The sequence below is a fragment of the Etheostoma cragini genome, chromosome 24, assembly GCF_013103735.1.
Source record: "Etheostoma cragini isolate CJK2018 chromosome 24, CSU_Ecrag_1.0, whole genome shotgun sequence".
NCBI classification, from domain to species: domain Eukaryota; kingdom Metazoa; phylum Chordata; class Actinopteri; order Perciformes; family Percidae; genus Etheostoma; species Etheostoma cragini.
In genome coordinates this window covers 10977482-10997734 of record NC_048430.1, presented here as the reverse complement: position 1 = coordinate 10997734, position 20253 = coordinate 10977482, and the positions used below count along the sequence as shown (strand labels likewise).

Here is a 20253-nt window from a genome sequence, read left to right as displayed (position 1 = left end):
GACTCATTTCTGATCTCCACAAACCAATGGGTGACGTCACTCATGCTCTGTCCATTTATATTAACGGTCTATGATTACACATAGAAATGAAAAAGGATCTACCCCAAAGATGGAATCTGCTAACCTCAATATTCCAAGATTTGAAAAACTGCACTTTTAGGTGAAGCAAACTGATGGTAAACATTTGCCCTATAGGGTTACATAAAAGCAGGATGAGTCATCAAAAATTTAAAACGGTTTAACAGGAAGAGAACAAACCATGATTATAACTTAAAAATACCTATGCCTTTTTTTAGGGGTGTCAGCATTAACTCGAGAATCGAGTGATCGAGAAGTGATTAAGGCCCGAGCATAATGCATAAACGTTTTTAATTGCATACCCCCTTTTGTTAATTTACTTTACACTTACTTAACTTTGAGTTGTGCTTAACTTTTTGACCCTTTACCACATCTGTACGTATTATCAAGCTGCCATACTTTTTTCGTAATACTACTGCTGCAGGCATGATAGAGAAAGACACACACAACATAATTTTGAATGGCACTTTTTATTTTCCAAAACACCCGGACGGCTCAGTAGACAGCTCGAAAGCCATGTGCACATTGTGGGAGTTTTAGTTTTTCAGTAAGGGGCTTGGAGGGATTGTGCGATAATGACAGATTCAGACATTTCTTCTTCTGTTTACAGTGAATAAATAAATAAACAAATCAAATCTTGAAGTCAAGTTAGTAAAGTAACTTTCTTTGCAGTCATTTGATTCGCAATAAAGATACACTGGTAAGAATTGCTTTCCATTGTTAATTACACTTAAAAATGTAAAATAATAGAATTTTAATAATGTGATAAAACATGTGATTAATCGTTTGACAGGCCTATTTTTTTACAAATAAAAAATAACAATAGATGACCGAACATTTATTATTGGGACACAGGTGTAACACTGGGAAAATGCATGTTTCACTTAATGAGGCCTTTGAAGAATTAAAGAAAGGAACTAACCTCAGCGAAGACGAACCTTGCGTCATACGGGTGACAGATCAAACCTTCCTTGGTGCCGACAACTGAAGCTGGACCGCAGCGATAATATCCTGTAAAACAGACATCATGTTTAGTGTCCAGCTATCTGTTGATCCCTCCGTCTTTCTCTGTCTGTGTCTGTCTGTCCTACCATCACTGGTCTCCTGGGGCGTGGCGTCCACCGCCTGCCATCCTCCGAGGCCGGGCGGCAGGTCATCGCGCCTAATGAAAACCTCGTTCCAGCAGTGGTAGTTCCTACAGAGACGTGCTGTCAGTACACCTTTTTGTACATGTGTTTAGTAGGGCTGTAACGATACAACAAACCCAGGGTTCGGTTTGTATACCGATTTTTGACTTACAAGAGGGGGGGAGGGGAGTCCTCAGTGAACGGACTACAATTTTTTTTTTCTGCCACATGACATCATTTTGTCATTGATTACATCCCACTTTACATATCCATTCCACAGTCAGCACCCAGCCAGCTAGAAACTATTCAATATCATTACAGCCCCGGCCAGTGGACACATTTACAGTCAACCCCCAGCCAGCTAGCGGCCATTCACTATCATTACAGCCCCGGCCGGGGGACACATCCACAGTCGACCCCCAGCAGGTAGTCAGCACTTAACTCCGGTGCTAATGACGCAGTTTACTGAACCTTCGGGAAACAGACCGTTAGCTACACCTCCGTTAGCGTTACCGGTGCCCCCTTGTGACTGTTAGCTGTCTTTACAGTTGACTAAATTTATCAGACAAAACAGGAAAAAGGCACCAAAAGGACTACTAGTAATTAAAAGATGTGGTAGCACACACACGTGGATCTGGACAAGAAGGATAACTCTGGGAGTTTAAGGGGTGTGTAGCGATTCTGCCTTCTCACTCCGCGACACAAGTTCATGGAGCTAAGTGTCGCGATTTTGGTTTTATTTTCCATATGGTTACAGCCCTTTTGTTTAGTCAGCTAAACCACAGATCACACATGTTTGTATTCTTTACCTTTTAGCTAGGTTACATGTTGCTTGATTTAATAAAGCATCAAAAGTGAGACGTCTCTGTCCGTGTGTTAACAGACACACCTGGGGCCAAGGTGGAAACCAGAATTAGCTTTAAATCCAGTCCTAATCTAGTCCTAACCCTAATCTGGTTCAAATCATGACTTGATGCACAAGACAAGTACACACATTTCTAATTAACTAGTTTCTGGCTGGTCTCCTAGCAACAGGCGTGACTGACCAGATGGAGTCCCTGGTGTTGGCTGAGTCCGGCGAGCCATCAGACAGACAGATGAGGTCGGTCTTCAGGTTGCCGTTGTTGTCGTGCGCTGAAACAAAGTTGGTGACGGGCCTCGCCGGGATGCCGAGGCTGCGTAGGACTGCAGAGGTATGAAATATTCAACTTATTAAAATGAAATATTTCATACTATCAACAAATAGCACATTGTTTATAGTGTGTCACTTTATATAAAAACACAATCATGCCTCCGCTTCATTCAAATATAGCAAAATATAGCAAAGAATGTACATGTACTCATTTGCGTCATTTTGTAGGTTTTTTTTGTCTGTTTGAGGATGTTTTGAAATATTTGTAGTCATTTTATTAGTCAGTTTTTTGTAGTTTTGTCTCTTTGCAGTTATTTGCAGTCTCTGTGTTTTTTTGTGTCTCTTTATGGTTTGGGCCTTGGTAGGTCATTTACACTTAACGTTTTTTGAAAGTCTTGACCTTGACAAGTGTATCCTGGAAACAGTGCATGCTCTTACAGGTGTTGAAGACTCCAGCAAACACCCAGCACTGGGCAAAGCAGACCGGGAGTCCAGTTTGGGCGTACTGCAGGAGGATCTGGACGCTGCCCGACCAAGATGTTGGAGGCCTGCCCTTTGAGTAGTCGTCACTCCAGTTCCCAACACACACGCCATTCTCATCCTGAGCGTTAATCTGAGGGGAAGAGAAAGGTCAGGGAATCATCTGCTTCATTCTCTGGGTGATCAGAATTGTGTGAACCGAGATTTTTAAGAATACATCATTCAGCTGAAGAGATATTTCCCTTTGGACCAAGCTAGCTGAACTAAAACTTTTGAATGAATTTCAAAATTTTTTGAATGAAAAAATTTCATTCATATGAAAGTCTCTTTTCTCACCATTGCGGATCCCATCCTGACTGTTTTTATGATGTTGCCTCGGTCATTGATCGGTATCTTTGACGCATCCAGGATGTAAATACAGGCGTCCAAAATGTCGCGCTCAAACTACAGTAACAAAACACAGATACATTCTTGGATACGAAAAAAAGCTGTGGGTTGTTTGGATTTCTTTAAAGGTTCCATATTGTAAAGTAAGATGTCTTCTCTGATTACAAAGCTGGTCAAGGTTCAGGTTCTACATAAATACTAAAAGTATCAAAACCCTCAATCAACAGAGAAATGCACACAGCCTATATTAGAAACTGTGTTTTTAAACAAGCTGTCAGAATTATTCATTTGTGAAGACACAACTATAACTACAACTATACTATAAATAGGAAAAAGGAGGCGCTATACAGTGCTTTCCCCGGCTGCAATGACAGTGTAGAGGCTCCGAGAGCGCAGATGGGGAAATGCTTCCCAATAAGAGCTGAATTCTTTTAAAAGAGCATATACAATGAGTAACACACAATTTTCCTAGTGAGCTGCAGTTAATGGGTGATAAACCTCTAACAAGCTGCGCACATGCTTATGGGTGACAATAAGTTTTAGGCACCACACCGAATATCAGAATTGTCAGGCTTATCATGGCCTCTGGATTACTTTGTTGCAAAGATTGATGTAATCAATGAAAAAACATGGCAGCGTGCTTCAGTTGATCCAGACTTACCTGTCCATAAATCCAGTCACGGGTTGTCACAGCCTCAAATGAACCCTGATACATCACTCCATGGTCGTTGAGGACGTACTCGTACCGCTCAGCTTCATTAGGAAGAAACACAGCATCATCTGCAAAGAGAGACAGGCAGAGAGTTCTCAATATACATCATTAGAAACAAAATGTTAAACTCTCAAATAAATTTCTCTGAAGCATTAAAGCTGCTTGAAGGAAGATTTAAAAAAGATGTTTGTGTATGTGTGTTTTGCGATGCGTCATGTCTTTGTAGCGTCTTGTGAGAACCACCTATCATAGATAACAACATTTTTCACAGTATCATATAAACAGTAATGTTTTTTAAGTCTTTTTTAGTTAGCTTAAGAAAAGTATTTGTACTTTGTTACACTGTCAATCTGAAAGGACTAAGACTACAATAAACGATTTTATCTTTGATTAATCTGTTGATTATTTTCTTGATTAATTGGTTCGTTGTTTGGTCTGTAAAATAAGCAGCAATTAATTTAATAGTAATTGATTAATCTTTGCTTTTCTAAACAGATGAGATACATCTGAACACTGACTCTCATGTGACAGGAGAGGAGTTCCTACCTTTACACCAGGCGTTGAACAGCATGTACAGGTCGGTGGTGGCGTCCCTCTTAGTTCGCTGCATGCCAGTTCCCATCACGATGGTCACGTACGTACGAAACCTCCCAATTATGGCGTCGGGCGTTGGCGTGATGCCCAGAGTCACAGTTTTACCCTTACTCTTCACAATCCGACCTTTCCACAGGCCTCCAACACGGGAACTAAAGGTTACCACCACCAGGGAGCCCCTACGGGCCGAAGGGTTTTCACCTAGAGGAGGACGAGGAGGAGTATTAGTGATGAAAGGGAAACAAAAAAAGCATTTAAAAAGAGCCTCAAACAATATTAAAAGCATACTGTACTGAATAACTTGGACTGGTTTTCCAAAATGTCTAAAACAATTAAGTTAAAAATGTTACGGATGCAAAAAAATGTGTTCCTTTGATCGAGCCAACAATAATAATAATAATATATTTAATATTTATATTATTAATAACTGTTTGTTTTTAGGATTTGGACTGCTAAGTCATCTGTTCAAACTTCTGCCCTCTCTCGCTCACTTGTTTTCACAATGTTCCATTATTGCAACATGTAGTGTTCAGGTATCACAGTTCACTCTAACTAACACTCTAATTAACTGGGTTGGAATGATATCTTACAAAACGTAATGTACAACAATTTGTATCATATCCTGCAAAATTGCACGGGCCACCAGCTGATCACCTGACGACTGGTCACATCACAGTTAGTCTTAATCCTTGCGCTCCGTTGCCGCCGGACTATCCGTCGGGTTTCACTCATTTAGGCCGAATATTAGTTCCCTTGGGCTTCCTTTGTGTTGGCATTTTAAACTCAAACTTCAGTCAAAGTTAACAGAAACGGGAAAAAGTCAAAAGCCGTTTTGAGTTAACTTTCCACTTTTCTAACAATCACACCTCAAATTTGGTTGAAATAAACACACATTTTACCGATTTACATATGAAAATATATTGGCTCTATATACGCTAAAAGTATTACTTTTTTAATTGGAGTCTGGTGGGTTTAGGGATAGCAATCACCAAGCTGTTTTTGGTTGAACAAAGAGGATTTTACACTTTTAGAGGAGGTCTATCTCTGTACAGATCCTTTCAATAATGTTGTCAGACAGTTATAATATTAATATGAGCTGATCAATGGCAAAAACATTTAATGGATAAAATTGACGATGCACATTTGCCCCATAGGGTTATATAGCAGCACCCGTTTGCGGCTGCTAGAAATTTCCATGCATTACTTTTCAGAGCTATTGATGAATGGTTCATGAGAACAGCTTTTTTTAAAGTCTTAACACAACACAACCTTAACTTTTTTTGACCATGCACAAGTCACAGGAAAAACCTGTACACCTGTCTCCTATCCCAGAATTCAAACTCACCAATCAGGAACTCGAGCTGGAAGTCGTCTCTCTCCGCCAGCGGGCGGTTAAAGGTGACTTTCACCAGGAACTCCTGTCCGCGGCGGACCACCAGGTTGGGGGTGTCGTAGGCGCCCGTGCGGTGTTGCGGTTCATTTATCTTCTGACACATGTCGACCTTCTGCACCAACAGATACGCTGAGTGGAAAAGCATAAAGGAAAAGGAAAAGGAAAGCAATAAAGGGAGAGTACGTCATGTTTTGATGTGTATTGATCACTGATCACAGAATCAGATCAGTTTCTCTTCATAGTCACCAAATTCATCTACCAACCCTTATAGAGCTGCAGATATGCTGCAATAGTTTTGGACTGCCGGGGGACTTTATTTGACGCACTGAGCTCAGAAATGTCCCAGAAATACGTGTTACTAACTGAGCTCTGGGGAGATTATTCCCTGTAGTCCTTATGTTTTTTTGCCCAGGAGTTTTCCTTGGATTAGGGTGATACCTAAATTATTGCCATTGTTCATCACACCCATAACCGAAATTGTCAGAAACCGCCGACCAAGATCCTGGGTCTGTCCCAAGTTTCTCCCGAAAAGGAGTTTTTCCTCACCACTATCGCACTAAACGCTTGGTCTTAAGGGAATTACTGGAATTGTAAATCATAGAGTGGTCTAGACTCTATCTGTAAAGTCTTGTGAGATAACACATATTACGATTTGATCCTATAAGTAAAATTGAGTTGAATTGAACCAGATAGATAAAAATAAAAAAATGAATTAAATGGATCTTACTGCCGTCAGGTGCAGGTGCTCTGGCTGTGGGAGTGTCCGGAAAAGCCTCAAACTCTGAATAATCGTTTTTTAAATGTCCAAGGTTGGAGCTTGACACCTAAAGATTAATAATACAAAATACAATAATGAAAGAAAGAGGAATGATTTCATGTTAATGCATTTTATTGTTGAAGTCCATCAACGTGGAGCAAATTTTTGATGTAGAGCGGCAAAGAGGACCAATGAAATTAATCACCAACTATTTAGATATTGGATTAATTAGTTATTTTTTATTAAAAGTAAAAATCTCTAACTCTTGGTTCTTGAATGTGACTATTTTCTCTCCTCTTTGACCGTAAATTGAAAACAAGACATTTCAGGACGTCATCTAAGGCTGTGAGAAACCCGTTTTTCTTTCTTTCTCTTTTGAAACCATTCCATAGAAAAAAACAAGTTTGCCCTTAAGTCAATTAAAAGTCAAATGTGATCCGTTTTCAATGTTTCAATTTCAGAAAAATGGGTTTCGTTCAACCACATTAACCGAAAACAAATCACTAAATTGCTTTCAAAAAGGTTGACATATACCAGTCCGTACGTTCCTCTTATCTTAAATATTAGACTAACTAATTCACGATTTCTGCTTTTCAACTTTTTGCGAGAAGAGTGCCTTGGACCTTTTTGTCTTTTTAAATTTGTAATGTGTTTGTTGTAAGTGGTGCCGTACCCGCGTCTTGTAGCGCCCTTTGTAGTTTGACTCCCCCGTTGATAGAAACATGATGGCCGGAGGTTTCACTGAAGTCACTGCACAGAAAGAGAAAAACACATTTTTAACCCTCATGTTGTCTTCTAGTTAACCCTGAACTTGTTCTTCCAGGTCAAAATTGAAAATAAATATACAGATTATTTCTCTCTTTGATTTATTTGACACTTTTTCCACGCTTTTAGTGCTTTCTTTTAAAAACCTGAGCTTTAATAATAGGTTTTGCACTTCTTCTTCGAATACATGGTCAACAAACCTCATTTATATCAAAACAAACATAAGGTTAAAAAGGCAGAATTTAGGAATTATTTTGACTAATAGCTAAGACCAGAGGATGTTGAGTGGATCACAGATGGGTAGATGTCGAAGTTTAGTCCGAATACTGTTTTGAAACCATTACAAAATAATTAAAATGCTGTAAGATTAGATAAAACACCCAAAAATTCAATGAAAGCAATTATTAATTTCACCTGAAGAATGTTGTATGGCATTATCAATTTTTTTTGGGACAATTTGTATTGTAAGAAATCCATATTTCTGATGTAAAACACTTTGAAACGGGTTAATTTGAACCGAGGACAACAGGAGGTTTAATGCTGGGAATATAAAACTATGAATTTTGAATCAGTGAATCAGCTAATAATCAACATCAATGTGTATAGATTGCATAAAAATGAAGAAAAAGAAAATGAAATTTCTAAACGGCCCAGTGGATTTCACTTATTTGCCTTTTTTTCAATTTTTTTGTTCTTTTGATGCATGTATTTTTGAATTTAATTCTTTTATTCAGGATAATACATTTTTTTCGTTCATTTGTTATCAGTTAAAACAAACGTGAATTGTGAATCAAATCCTGACATGAGCATAACAACCCTATCATATGATTTGTGATTATTGCTCATCACTTTAATCTTGCAGCAGGTAAATGTGGCTATTTATTGATGGGTAGTTTCATCAAAAAATTTTTTTGCAAATAAAGGAGTATTTTGAGCCAATTTTCGGCAGCTCATAGTGTTAAAAATCATATCTTCTAGATTCTGTTTAAAAAACCTGAGTTAAAAAAATATTCAAGAAGCCATTCAACCTTATGAGTTTTACTTTTGATAATTTAAGTACATGTAGCTGATAATACACCTTTTGCGACAGACATATAACTTCACAGTGTATATTTGTAATTCATTTGATATGTTCATTTTTTAAATTTTTTAGGAGAAATCTGTAAAAAGGAAATGGAATATTGCCATAAAATTAAAAGATTTTTCAAGTACCTTATGATAAGTATGTATAACAAAATGTATAGACTTTAAAAATGAACATCTTAATCTTTGCATCTCCAGCCAAAAGTGTGTGTGTGTGTGTGTGTGTGTGTGTGTGTGTCACCGCTCAGATGAAGGAGAGAAGTTGCGTCGCTGACGAGCAGATCAGATGATGATGAGATCAACTTCAGCATCAGTTTATATACACACACTACTTCCCCTTTTTACACACATGCACACACACATACACACACACTTTTTTCTGCATTATTTTTGACGCTTTTTATGCTTTTTTTGTTGGAGCAACACATTCTGAAAAGCGGAATTATAGAGAAATTACATTGTACGATAATGTAGCCAACAAAGGGTGACCGTGAGCTGTGTACGGAACTCTGGGAGGTTACGGTGGTGACAACTGTTAAGTTTAGCTGACAAAAAGTTACCGTCATGCGGCAACAACAGTTAAGTTTAGGCTCCAAAACAACTAGGTGAGATTGGAAAAAAAGATGGTGGATTGTTGTGCACATCCATGTAGTTCCTCCACCTAAGGAAGGCCAATTTCACTCATTTCTTTATGTTAAACACTCCCAGGAAGAGGAACATGAGTTTCCCGGCCATCCCCCCGACCTTCTCCCTATACGGTCCACAGCCTTCTTCTACAGCAACAGTCAATGTGCTGCATAAATACATAGAATACATATTAGAGTTTTAATTTTTGTAGCTATTTGTACGAATGGTTCATGAGAATAGCTTGGGTATTAGTACGCTAAAATGCAGTAAAAGATCTGAATACTTCCTCCGCCTCTAACAAAAACACACACATCGTCAGAACAGGGAAGTGTGTGTGTGAGTGACCTCGACACAAACAGACACTCTGACCTGTTACTCATCAGCAGTGACATTAAAGGGTAACTACCGTATTTTTTCAACCTGGCCCCTACTTTCCTATGTTTTTGTGTCTAAGTGACTTAAAGGAACAACAATCTTTGACACTGGTCCAGTATTAAGCAGGAACGCTTTAACCGGCAGACACAGACCGGGCTGCAATATTACCTTATGGGGCAAATGGGCATCAGCAATTTGGTCCACTTAAAGTGCTGTTTTGCTACTGACAGGCTCAGATTATTAATATAGTGTTTGACAACATTATGGAAAAGATCCCATCAGAAATAGGCTTTTTTTTAAACTCTTTGAAACAGCTCTGAAGTTGCTAGTGCTAAACCCACCAGACTCCATTTAAAAAAGTGAGACTTTTAGCGTTTATAGAGCCAACCCATTTTCACATGGGAATCAGTAAACTGTGTGTTCCCTTCAACCAAAACTAGAGTTGGGATGGTTGTTTGTGGAAAATGCGTTTTTATTTAAATTAAACCATTTTTACAAATGTTTTTTAGTTTAAAAAAAGGATTGCACTCTTTAACAGAAAGGTCGACCTCCTTAGAAATCCTTTCCATAAAGTTGTCAGACACACAGTATAATAATATGCGCCTTTCATCGGCAAAACGAGCACTTTTGTTAAGGTATAATACAAGCTGGACAATTGTCCCATTAACTTGCATTGTAGCTTGTTTCGTCGCTTAATATTTGACCCATGTCAAAGACATTTAGTCTCTCAGACGATAGTCGTTGCTTAGTTGTTTTAAGTGACGTTCTACATCAAATAAGAGGACATGATGCAGTACTAATCTAATCTGAAATAGGCACACATATGGCCACACTGATGGACATTAAAATACTGTAACGTGTATTTATTAGTGGTAAAAACAGAATATAATAATCTATATTGATAAAACTGTTTGAAAGAAGCCATTCTGCATAATAAGTACTTTTGACGTTTTAAGGACATTTTGTTCACATTACCTCTGTAGTTTTACTGCAGTAACATTTCAGCAGTATTTTTAGACTGTGGTATATATTTTTCTTCAGTAAAGGATCTGATTACTTCTTCTTCTTGGGGATGTACTTTGATTTTGTTCTTGATAGCTCTTAAATGAGCTAAGAGTGGTAATGGAGTCTGGTCTCTAAACTCTGACTGCTGCTTCAACACAATGACAAAAATATGTTAGGGAAAAACATTATTCAACTAAAAGGAAACATGTTTTTCTACGTCTAATTTCTGGACATTTTGTGTTTTCCATCATGCAGAAAACAAGGGATTTGGATTGAACTTTCTGCATTTCATATTAAAATATTTCTTATTTCATTACATTTAATCTGTTTTTTTATTCAAAGCATCACCATGTTATAATATTAAAGATCTGTGATTTGCTCTCCTGCTGTTAGAGGTTAAGTTAAAAAGATGAACTAAGATGTTTGAAAGCTGTTTCCTCTGCAGGAACTTCCTCTGACCTCGACCGCTGGGCCCTCAGGTCATTCTGACACGCTGCTGCTGATTGGTCAGGGTACTGCATGTTCCACTTCCTGTTTGCTGACTGGCATCTCTGAACTCTGAAAGTATGACATGAAGAGAAGCTGACAGAGAATACAGAGAGAAGATTTTAAAGGCTTGCTCTATAGAAATCCATTTGCCCTTTTATGTATTTTGGGTCAGAACAGAAGAACAAAAAGAATTTTCCCCATACACTTACATCACGAAAGAGATATCTGTTAATCAGAGATACACCAAAATGACTCATTTCAAAATGCCTCACAAGCGTTACCGGAAGTCAAGTAACTTAACATCAGATTTTAACCCAGGGGGGTCCTAGGATCAGACCTTTAGGGGGGCTTGGCCCCAATGAGAATGCGACACGGGTACAGCGGCTTGCCGAAGTAATCAGTAATTTAATTTGCCAATAATCTCTGAGCTAGCTACTGGACAACAATATTAGCTTTTTTATGATGGCATATGATGACTCTCCCGTTCTTTTCTTAAACGCAACTGTCACATTCTTTTCCCAAACCTAACTGTTGTGTTCTTCCTTTCTTAAACTCAACTGTGGTGTTTTTGTTTCCCAAACCCAACAACCCAATTAGTTTCCTAAACTAAGTAACAGTAGCCTGGTCCTACTAGATCCTGGCCTAGTAGCCTGGTCCTACTAGATCCTGGCCTAGTAGCCTGGTCCTACCAGACTCTGGTCCAGTAGCCTGGTCCTACCAGACTCTGGTACATTTCATTTGTCCAGAGAGTCTGACCTCTCCCCATTGACAAGTGTTAACCTCCTTGAAGGCGGGTTCCCTGTTGAAGTTTAAAACTATTGGATCTGCCAAGAGCCACTCAGGTACTGCCATAATGAATCGCTAACGTTTGGTCGTAATGCCGCCTTCTTAGCCAACTCCTTCGCCACTAACGGAGTGAGCTGGAAAATCAAACGTTCCCCGAACCCCGTGGGGAGGAGGGCCAAAACATCACGGCCACCAACAAGACTCTGCAAAGATTGTTCTTGCTCAGGCTTTAATTTTTGAATATTCGCAGCGTTGCCACAACAGACCGCACCTTCTCCGCCGCCATTACGAAACTCTTCCAAGGTTACCAAACCTCAACGTCATCTTTTGCAGCCTCTTCCTCTTTTTGCTGATGGACAGCCAAATGTTTGGCCGGAGAAAAAAAGTGAATATACCGCAAATCCAGGTGGTGTATTTAAGGAAAATGAAAATTTAGCAAAATTAGTGCGGAGCTGGGCTAGTGTAGCTGCAGCTTTTTAGCATTTTCTTTCATTTTAATAAATAGTTCATTTGTGACTAGTTTATTACTACCGTCACATCCTGTGCCACCCACCACCACTACATGTGGGAAACACTGTTAACACTGTATACATTACCAAAGTTTGAACACTGTAATCTTGTAAAAATGTTAGATCAGTAAATCCTGGAACCCAAACAGCATTGCAGCCCGTTTCACTTTAAGATAATTCATTCATTTTGAGATTGAGGTTCTCTGCTCTCCTTCTTCCCCTGCACTCCTGTGTGGAAATCGTGCAACAGGTTTAACGAATCCATTTCCCTTCACAAAAAGCATTTGCAAAGCAGCGTTTGAAATGGCTTTCAACAGTATTGTTCACATCCCTGTTCACCAGCCTATTCACCAGTAGGAGGCGCTGTAGCTTAGTGAGATCTTGGGTTCAAATCCCAGCAGTACCTGTCATCTGATGACCTTGTATTTGTCATGAAGATGTTGCAGTTTCATCATTTCATTATATTTGCAACATCTCAGGGTTAACAAATTCTGAAGAGTTTGCACTAAACCTGCTTTCTGAAACGGACCCCAGATAACGAACATGGAGAGAAAACACCCAGACTCCCTGCTTATTGTTCTCAAATTTCATTTATAGTAAATGGTAGAGATGAGCCGTAAACTCGGCTGAAAGGAGTATACGGTACGGATAAAGCACTTTTGCAGAGTATGAGTATTATACGGGTAATACAGTCAATATCTGTGCTCGGACTGAATAAAAACCCTCATTGGGTAGCTGACTGTGTCCGCGTTCTGTGATAGGCTAGTCACAGCGCCCCTCCCCTACACACATTTAGATTTCTTGTGTTGCTCCGCTCTGCTCTAACACAAAACATTGAGAACAGCTCTCTCCCTCTCCCTCTCCCTCAGTCACTCACGCGGGTCTTTTCCGTCAACGTTTAGGGTTTCTTCAGCTTTGTTTTTTACTTCGGTTTGTAGTACTGACTTAGTAACCAGTAGATTTCTGGTAAATGTGGGGTTTGTTCAGACAGGGTGCTTGGTAGAATGGAACTCGCGTTGCGTCTCTGCCTGTCGCAGATTTTTTTTTTTTTAACCGTCTGCTAGGTTTAATTTATTCAATCAATTTGATCCATAGAACACAGTGTCCCCCGCCCCCCTCTCTTTTATTCTCTCTCTTTCTTTCTCTCTCTCTCTATCTCTCTCTGTCTCTCTCTTACTCACACACAGACTCACACATACCTGGTGTGGAAATAAAAATAAATTAAAAAACAACAAAAAACAACAAAAAAATCACACTGATCATAAAAACAATTAAAAGTTAAAAAAAGAAAGTTGTATTGAGTATGAAAACTCTTGTTCATTACATTTTACTTCATAATTGCAGCCGCATGTGTTGTATTCATTGTTGCAAAACTTGTTCTGTATATAGTTTGTTTGTTACCATGGCACCAGCATTGATCTGAAGCTCAGTGCTGATGCTGTCATGTAAATAGTTTTCTAATTAGCAATAAATATAACAATTTCTGATCAACCTATACCAATTGCATGCTTAAAATAACATACCGGTTAAAGCTCCGCCCCTTTCAAGACAACGCGACCCACTTCCGGGTTAATTCCTGCCCACTTTAGGGTTAGGCCCAGTCTGAGTACAGATACAAATAATTCATATGGTAAACAGATACAGAAACAGATAATGCTGTACTCGCTCATCCCTAGTAAATGGTAGAATTTATCAGTGCGTCAGTATATTATACAGCGCATACAAGGTGAAAGAGAATTGAAGGATTAACATTACAGAAGGCCTCACAGAGGTGCTGTGGCTTAGCTGGTTAAAGTGCCTGTCTAGTAAACAGGAGATTCTGGGTTCAAATCCCAGCAGCACCTTGTTGTTGGTTTCCTGGTCTACACCTGGGCCACTTTCAGCCCCGACAAAACCAGCAAACCGTTTATTTCAACTAAAACGGGGCACTACCTGGTTATATAACACACGTTTAAATACACTTTAGTCCTCAACTCAGGAAAAATCCAAGGCACTCTCACTCAAGAGTATATGGCTGCAGCCTGGAGCGTCCCATGTCATCCATCCCGTCTCATGCGGTCTTGTCTCATGCGGAGGCGTGTCCAACGGTAAATCCAGAGGGGCAAAAATGCAAAATCGCGAATACTTTTTTTAAAATTCATTTATATGATTGCCGTCACGGCAAAAATACAAAAGAATAAAAAAATTTTTTTTTTAACTAAACCTGTCTATAAGATAAATGCAGACTATCATACTGATGAATAAAAACACTCAAAATATGTGTTTGTCTAGAAAAAAAATGCAGATTATAGGCAAACTAAAAAAATCCTTCTGCCATCCCCGAGTTTCTATATAGCTTTTCAAAATAAAAGCTTGCATCTGGAATAAAATACTAATATCTCTCTTACTTTTCAAAGTAAAAGCTCAGGTCAACTATCTAATGGATAACATATTTGGTGTGTTTTTAACACACCAAGTATCTCAGCAGAGGTTCGCAGTCGAATGCAGGACGGGTCCCAGGGACCCGAAGGCCGATGCTGCGATAGTAGAAAAATAGAACCGCATTCTGCCCCGGGTCCCAGAGACCCGACAACATTCTGCCACGGGTCCCAGATACCCGACAACATTCTGCCACGGGTCCAAGAGAGCCAACAGCCGAGGCCGCGGTAGTAGAAAAATACGACCGCGTTCTGCCCCGGGTCCCAGAGACCCGACAGCATTCTGTCCCGGGTCCCGGAGACCGGACAACATTCTGCCCCGGGTCCCAGAGACCCGACAGCATTATGTCCCGGGTCCCAGAGACCTGACAGCCGAGGCCGACAGTCGCTCTCGCCATGCTGATAAGCAGTTGTATTTGCAGCAATGTCCCAGTGAAGTGTGAAAACAATATAGATATACAATTACAACGTCTTGGAAAGCGTGTAACATGTTTAATTTTGTAGTCTTGTTGTGTGTGCAGATCGTGGATAGTTATCCCTCCTCAGGAGATCCTGCCGTTAGTTGGCAGAAACGGCTGCGTCGCTGATGCAGGTTTCATCAGATGCAGCTACGTTAATATTGAACAACACAAGCATAACATTCAAAAATGAGCAAACTACATGTAGGCTATGGCAAAATTGTTACTTTAACAGTTGTTTAACGTTTTTCAATTGATTGCAACAAATATGGTCACGAATTTACCCCTGGACTCCATCTGGAAAATTATTCGTGATATCGTAATTTTGACCCTCTGGATTTACCGTCGGACACACCTCCGCATGAGACGACACCGCATGAGATGGGACGGATGACATGGGACGCTCCAGGCTGCAACCATACCCGTCTCCTCTCACTGGAAAAATCAAAAGCCTTTATTGTTATGGTTTAGTCATGCAAAATGCGTCAGAGTTGTTTATTGATTTTTCCTGCGTTTTGCCATATGTGACTGTCCCATCCAATGAGCACCTCAAACAAACAATTTGAGTCCCAGAATCAATCCTCTACAGACATTTTTGTGACACATTAGTGCTCATTGAGTAACACTTCTGACACACACACCAAACCAGAGAAAACCAATCTCAATCGTTCAGAGGAAACATGACGTTCAACCACACCGAATTCAAATTGAATGTGCTCCTGTTCCTGTATATTGCTGCATCAAGTTAAAGGTGCCCCGTGGAGTTGTCTTGGAAACAAATTTCCGCTCGCGTTTCTCACTGAAATCATTCAACAGGCAGGATTCTGGATCAGCTGGAGAAGGTTTAATTTGAACATCCTGATAATAAAGAATTACAGTAGTCCAGCCTGGAAGTAACAAATGCATGGACTAGTTTTTCAGCATTTTGAGGTTCGGAGGTGTTTAGGGCCAAACACAATAACCAACACACCAATCACACAAGCGGCATCTGTATTCTTCTATGGACTTGTGTTCTTGTGTTCTTGTGAAACGTCATGTTTGGTGGCCAAAGTACTGACCCAATACACAAGTTAGCATTTCACTAAGAACACATAAAGTCCCTAAGCTAACTATAAAGTGGCAGCACCCTTGGTGCTGGGGGTGTTTCGCAATAACAGGAAGAACGCTTTGTCTCAAAACTGTCAAAAGTGTTTTGTGTGCTTCTGAACTTGCGAGTTCATTCTTCCACGTACAGGCCGTAAGTACGGTCTCCCCAAGAACACAAGTCTGTATTTTGCTTACTTGGTATTGAGAAACGCCCAAGAAGTCTCTTTTAGATAGACCTTAGTGGTCCCCTAAAACTGTATCTGAAGTCTCTTTTATATAGACCTTAGTGGTCCCATAATATATTTTATAGTAAATGGTAGAATTTATCAGTGAGTCAGTATATTATACAGCTTATACAAGGGGAAAGAGAATTGAAGGGTTTACACTACAAACTTCCTCTTTAACCAAAGTGCCTGTCTAGTAAACAGGAGATCCTGGGTTCAAATCCCAGCAGAACCTTGTTGTTGGAGTCTATCTGCAATTTTACCCATTCCCCATGCTGCAATATTAGGCTGGTAGCAAAATAATAAAAATATATCATAAAATGTGGTTTACCCTGGTGTACACTACATTAATGAGGATATAAGATCTTATATGGAAACAAGTTAGCAGAGACTAGAATACACACCTAGTAACCAGAGAAAACCCATCTCAAAGCGCTCCGAGGAACTCAGATTGAACTTTCCCCTTTATAGCGCTGCATCAAAGATGAAAGTTAAAGGTGCCCTGTGTAGTTGTCTTGGAAACAAACTGACGTTATGCTTGCATTTCTCACTGAAATTGTGCAACAGGTGTAACAAATCCATTTCCCTTCACAAAAAGCATTTGCAAAGCAGAGTTTGAAATGAATTTCAAAAGTATTGTTCCCATCCCTGTTCACTAGCTCATTAGATTCATACAACATCCATGAGCCAGTAGGAGGCGCTGTAGCTTAGTGGTCAAAGCGCCTGTCTCGTAAACAGAAGATTCTGGGTTCAAATCCCAGCAGTGCCTAATAGTGAGTTGTGAAAGTATTTGGTGTGAATGTTAACCATTTCACATTAACTTTTCCCACAGCATGACTCTTTGTAACTCCTGATCATATTATAAAATAACTCCTAGATTTCTGACATAAGTGCTCTTTATACTGTTTAAACCAAACCAGCCAGAGCCTTTTGCCTGCGTTATTTTTTGATAAGTACTGTATATATTTTTGTGTTATAGGTTTTCCTGTTTATTGTTCTATTGCTTGTTTCATTTTTGTAGCGCACTTATATTGTTTCTGAAATGATATGACTGAAATTGCTTTTTTCTTACTTTGTATTGTATGCAATGCATATCTTCTCTTGTGCAAATAAACTTAAACAAACTAAAACTAGGCCTCTTGCAGCTCATCTGTTCATTCCTCTGATATTAATTATTATTAAAAAATAATTCAAAATTTCTTTTGCTTTAACTCAAATATTAGGTTCAATTCTACACAAATGAAGGTTATTGACCATGAATTCCAAAAAGTAGCGTAAAACTAGTGGTAGTAAGGTGGTGTTAGTGAAATCTAAATATCAAATTTTTTAACCCGGGAGGACAACACAAGGGTTCAACATGTCTGTCTGAATGTCGGTGGGCTGAAATCCTATTATTTGACGTGTTAAAGTGTTGGTTAGAAGCAGGAAGATGAGCCTTCTCCCTGGCTGCTTTTTATTAAAGCCATCAGCTGTAGTTCCACCAGCCTGCCACTGTGTGTCGCTGTCTTACCGCTCTGCAATGGGGCATTCAGGGCGCTGATGTAGAAGAGAAGGGAAAAACAGTTAAGACAACAAAAACCACTACAACAACATAGTAACTTCAATTATTTGTAAACTAATGTGCTTTATATATGTTCTTCTGTTATAAAAGACCCGACTGCCTCACGTTCATTTACGCAGAAATGGCCTGTTCTGTCTTTTAGAAAAAGCAGCTTCACAAATTCGGGGATCAGTTTGAACACAACTCGACAAATATGACCCCAAATAGCAATCCAGTTTGACTATTGTAGTCTATTAAAGTATCGGCATCGACTTTGGGGCAAGCTTCCAGGGAGACCATGTGGAATGAAGTAAGGTAGATGTACATTACTGCTTACTACAAGCTTGAAGAAAACCGTCAGTTGAAAGCGGAACGAAAAACGCCCGAACTTTCCCTCTCGGAACTTAATCACTGTGACACCCAGCGGAAGTAAACAACACAAGCGCGCTTGGCATTAGCTGCATGCTAGTGTTGAGTTAGCTTGAAGAGACTGTATTGTAGTCGAGGGGCAGATAATTATTTCAGCTGTAATTAAGCAACAATGTATTCAGTTGGGTATTTGAGAGAGTTTATCAGCGAGTGACATACCGTTGCTGCTGAAGAAATATTCAAAGTTAAAATAAATAAAATGATAGGTGTGTATGCACTTTATTAATTTAAATGTAGAAACAATCGCAAATGTCTGTCTTTATGATCTAACACGTTTTCGAGGTTAGTGGAGCATATTGTTTAAAACCAGCATATAAATACGTAGTAATTAGAGTGGTGTGTTTCTGAAAATATCACGATTTGATTTCGTAAAGTAAATGTACTTTTCCTATGTATATATGTGTGTATGTATGAATGAGTGTTTATGTAATTAAATGTAGCTGCCATGAAATTATGTTGTCTTACAGCACCTGCTACAAAGTTACACAATTGTTACATTCAAGCACTTTCACCTGTTCTGATTAGGTTCTAAAAAACAAGCACCAATAATGAAAATGAAAAAGTCTTATTTCTGTTTTTTTAACCACAATAATAAATGAATTTCCTTGTTTTCTCACAAAAAACGAAAATGGTCATATAGTCATAAATGTGATCTCACATATGGAGGACCAGGTCTACCATATTTGAAAATAAATACAGAAATAAATAAATGCTCAATAAATAAATAGGCATACAATTAATTGGCCCAAAACCAACTTCAACTTTATTTAGTAATTACCTATTTTTTAAATGTATTTATTTCTGTGTGTGTTTAATTTTTTGGTCTGTTTTATTCTTCCTTTGCATTTCTACCCTATTTATTTTCACCCCTGGTATTTATTTCTGCCTGTCACTTTTACATTTCTTCATGTATTTCTGCCTCATTAATGCAAATGAGGAGGGGCGGATCTTAAGGGGTCAACCTCTGCCCATTGGTTGGTCAGCATTTCACTGCACGGTCGAATTTACATGCCACCGGCACACACACACAACAAAGATGGCTACCCGCGATGAAGTTGTCAGTGACAGGAGGCATTTAGCAACTTTTTTGAAAACAATGCTAACGTTATAAGTATTGACTTTATCATTTTTCGTTTAGACGCTCTGACAGAACGTGTGTTTCAGTTAGCGGCACACATGGACACAGATGTCGACAATGTAGTTTTTGCAAGGCTTTTTGGAGTCAGCAAAACAACAGTCAGTGTACCATTACATGTGATGCCAATAGAACCAGTGTGTGTAACGTTACCAATTCACAAGAATGACACAGGAGAAAGGCAAACCCTTGCTAGCTTTTGTTAATTTACAAAGTTATGGAACTAATCTAGAACTAATGGAAAAAGAAATCGAGACTCATCAGACCAGGCAACATTTTTCCAGTCTTCAACTGTCCAATTTTGGTGAGCTCTTGCATATTGTAGCCTCTTTTTCCTATTTGTAGTGGAGATGAGTGGTACCCGGTGGGGTCTTCTGCTGTTGTAGCCCATCTGCCTCAAGGTTGTGCGTGTTGTGGCTTCACAAATTCTTTGCTGCATACCTCGGTTTTAACAAGTGTTCTTTTCAGTCAAAATTGCTCTTCTATCAGCATGAATCCGTCAACCCGTTCTCCTCTGACCTAGAAATGATTGTGCGTGAAAATCCCAGTAACTGAGCAGATTATGATATACTCAGACCGGCCGTCTGGCACCAACAACCATGCCACGCTCAAAATTGCTTAAATCACCTTTCTTTCCCATTCTGACATTCAGTTTGGAGTTCAGG

At 39.3% G+C, this 20253-nt stretch overlaps 1 protein-coding gene and 2 non-coding genes across 3 annotated transcripts in view; 2 read left to right on the top strand and 1 right to left on the bottom strand.

The window, feature by feature from the left end:
• Positions 1-8832, bottom strand: part of LOC117939469 (coagulation factor XIII A chain-like) — a 17679-nt gene extending 8847 nt beyond the window's left edge. Inside the window, exons 1-11 of the mRNA XM_034864847.1 lie at positions 8750-8832; positions 7334-7410; positions 6631-6727; positions 5856-6032; positions 4463-4711; positions 3866-3984; positions 3154-3261; positions 2776-2950; positions 2252-2390; positions 1170-1273; positions 1001-1089 (exon numbers count right to left, since the gene is read on the bottom strand). Of these exons, the coding sequence (XP_034720738.1) occupies positions 1001-1089; positions 1170-1273; positions 2252-2390; positions 2776-2950; positions 3154-3261; positions 3866-3984; positions 4463-4711; positions 5856-6032; positions 6631-6727; positions 7334-7410; positions 8750-8819 (1404 nt within the window). The 5' untranslated portion in view covers positions 8820-8832. The remainder of the gene's footprint in view (positions 1-1000; positions 1090-1169; positions 1274-2251; positions 2391-2775; positions 2951-3153; positions 3262-3865; positions 3985-4462; positions 4712-5855; positions 6033-6630; positions 6728-7333; positions 7411-8749) is intronic.
• Positions 8833-14069: 5237 nt separating this feature from the next.
• Positions 14070-14143, top strand: trnat-agu. Its single transcript has one exon. It is a non-coding gene; the product is annotated as a tRNA-Thr (tRNA).
• A 3037-nt stretch (positions 14144-17180) lies between these two features.
• trnat-cgu lies at positions 17181-17253 on the top strand. The gene has a single exon. It is a non-coding gene; the product is annotated as a tRNA-Thr (tRNA).
• The last annotated feature ends 3000 nt before the right edge of the window (positions 17254-20253 follow it).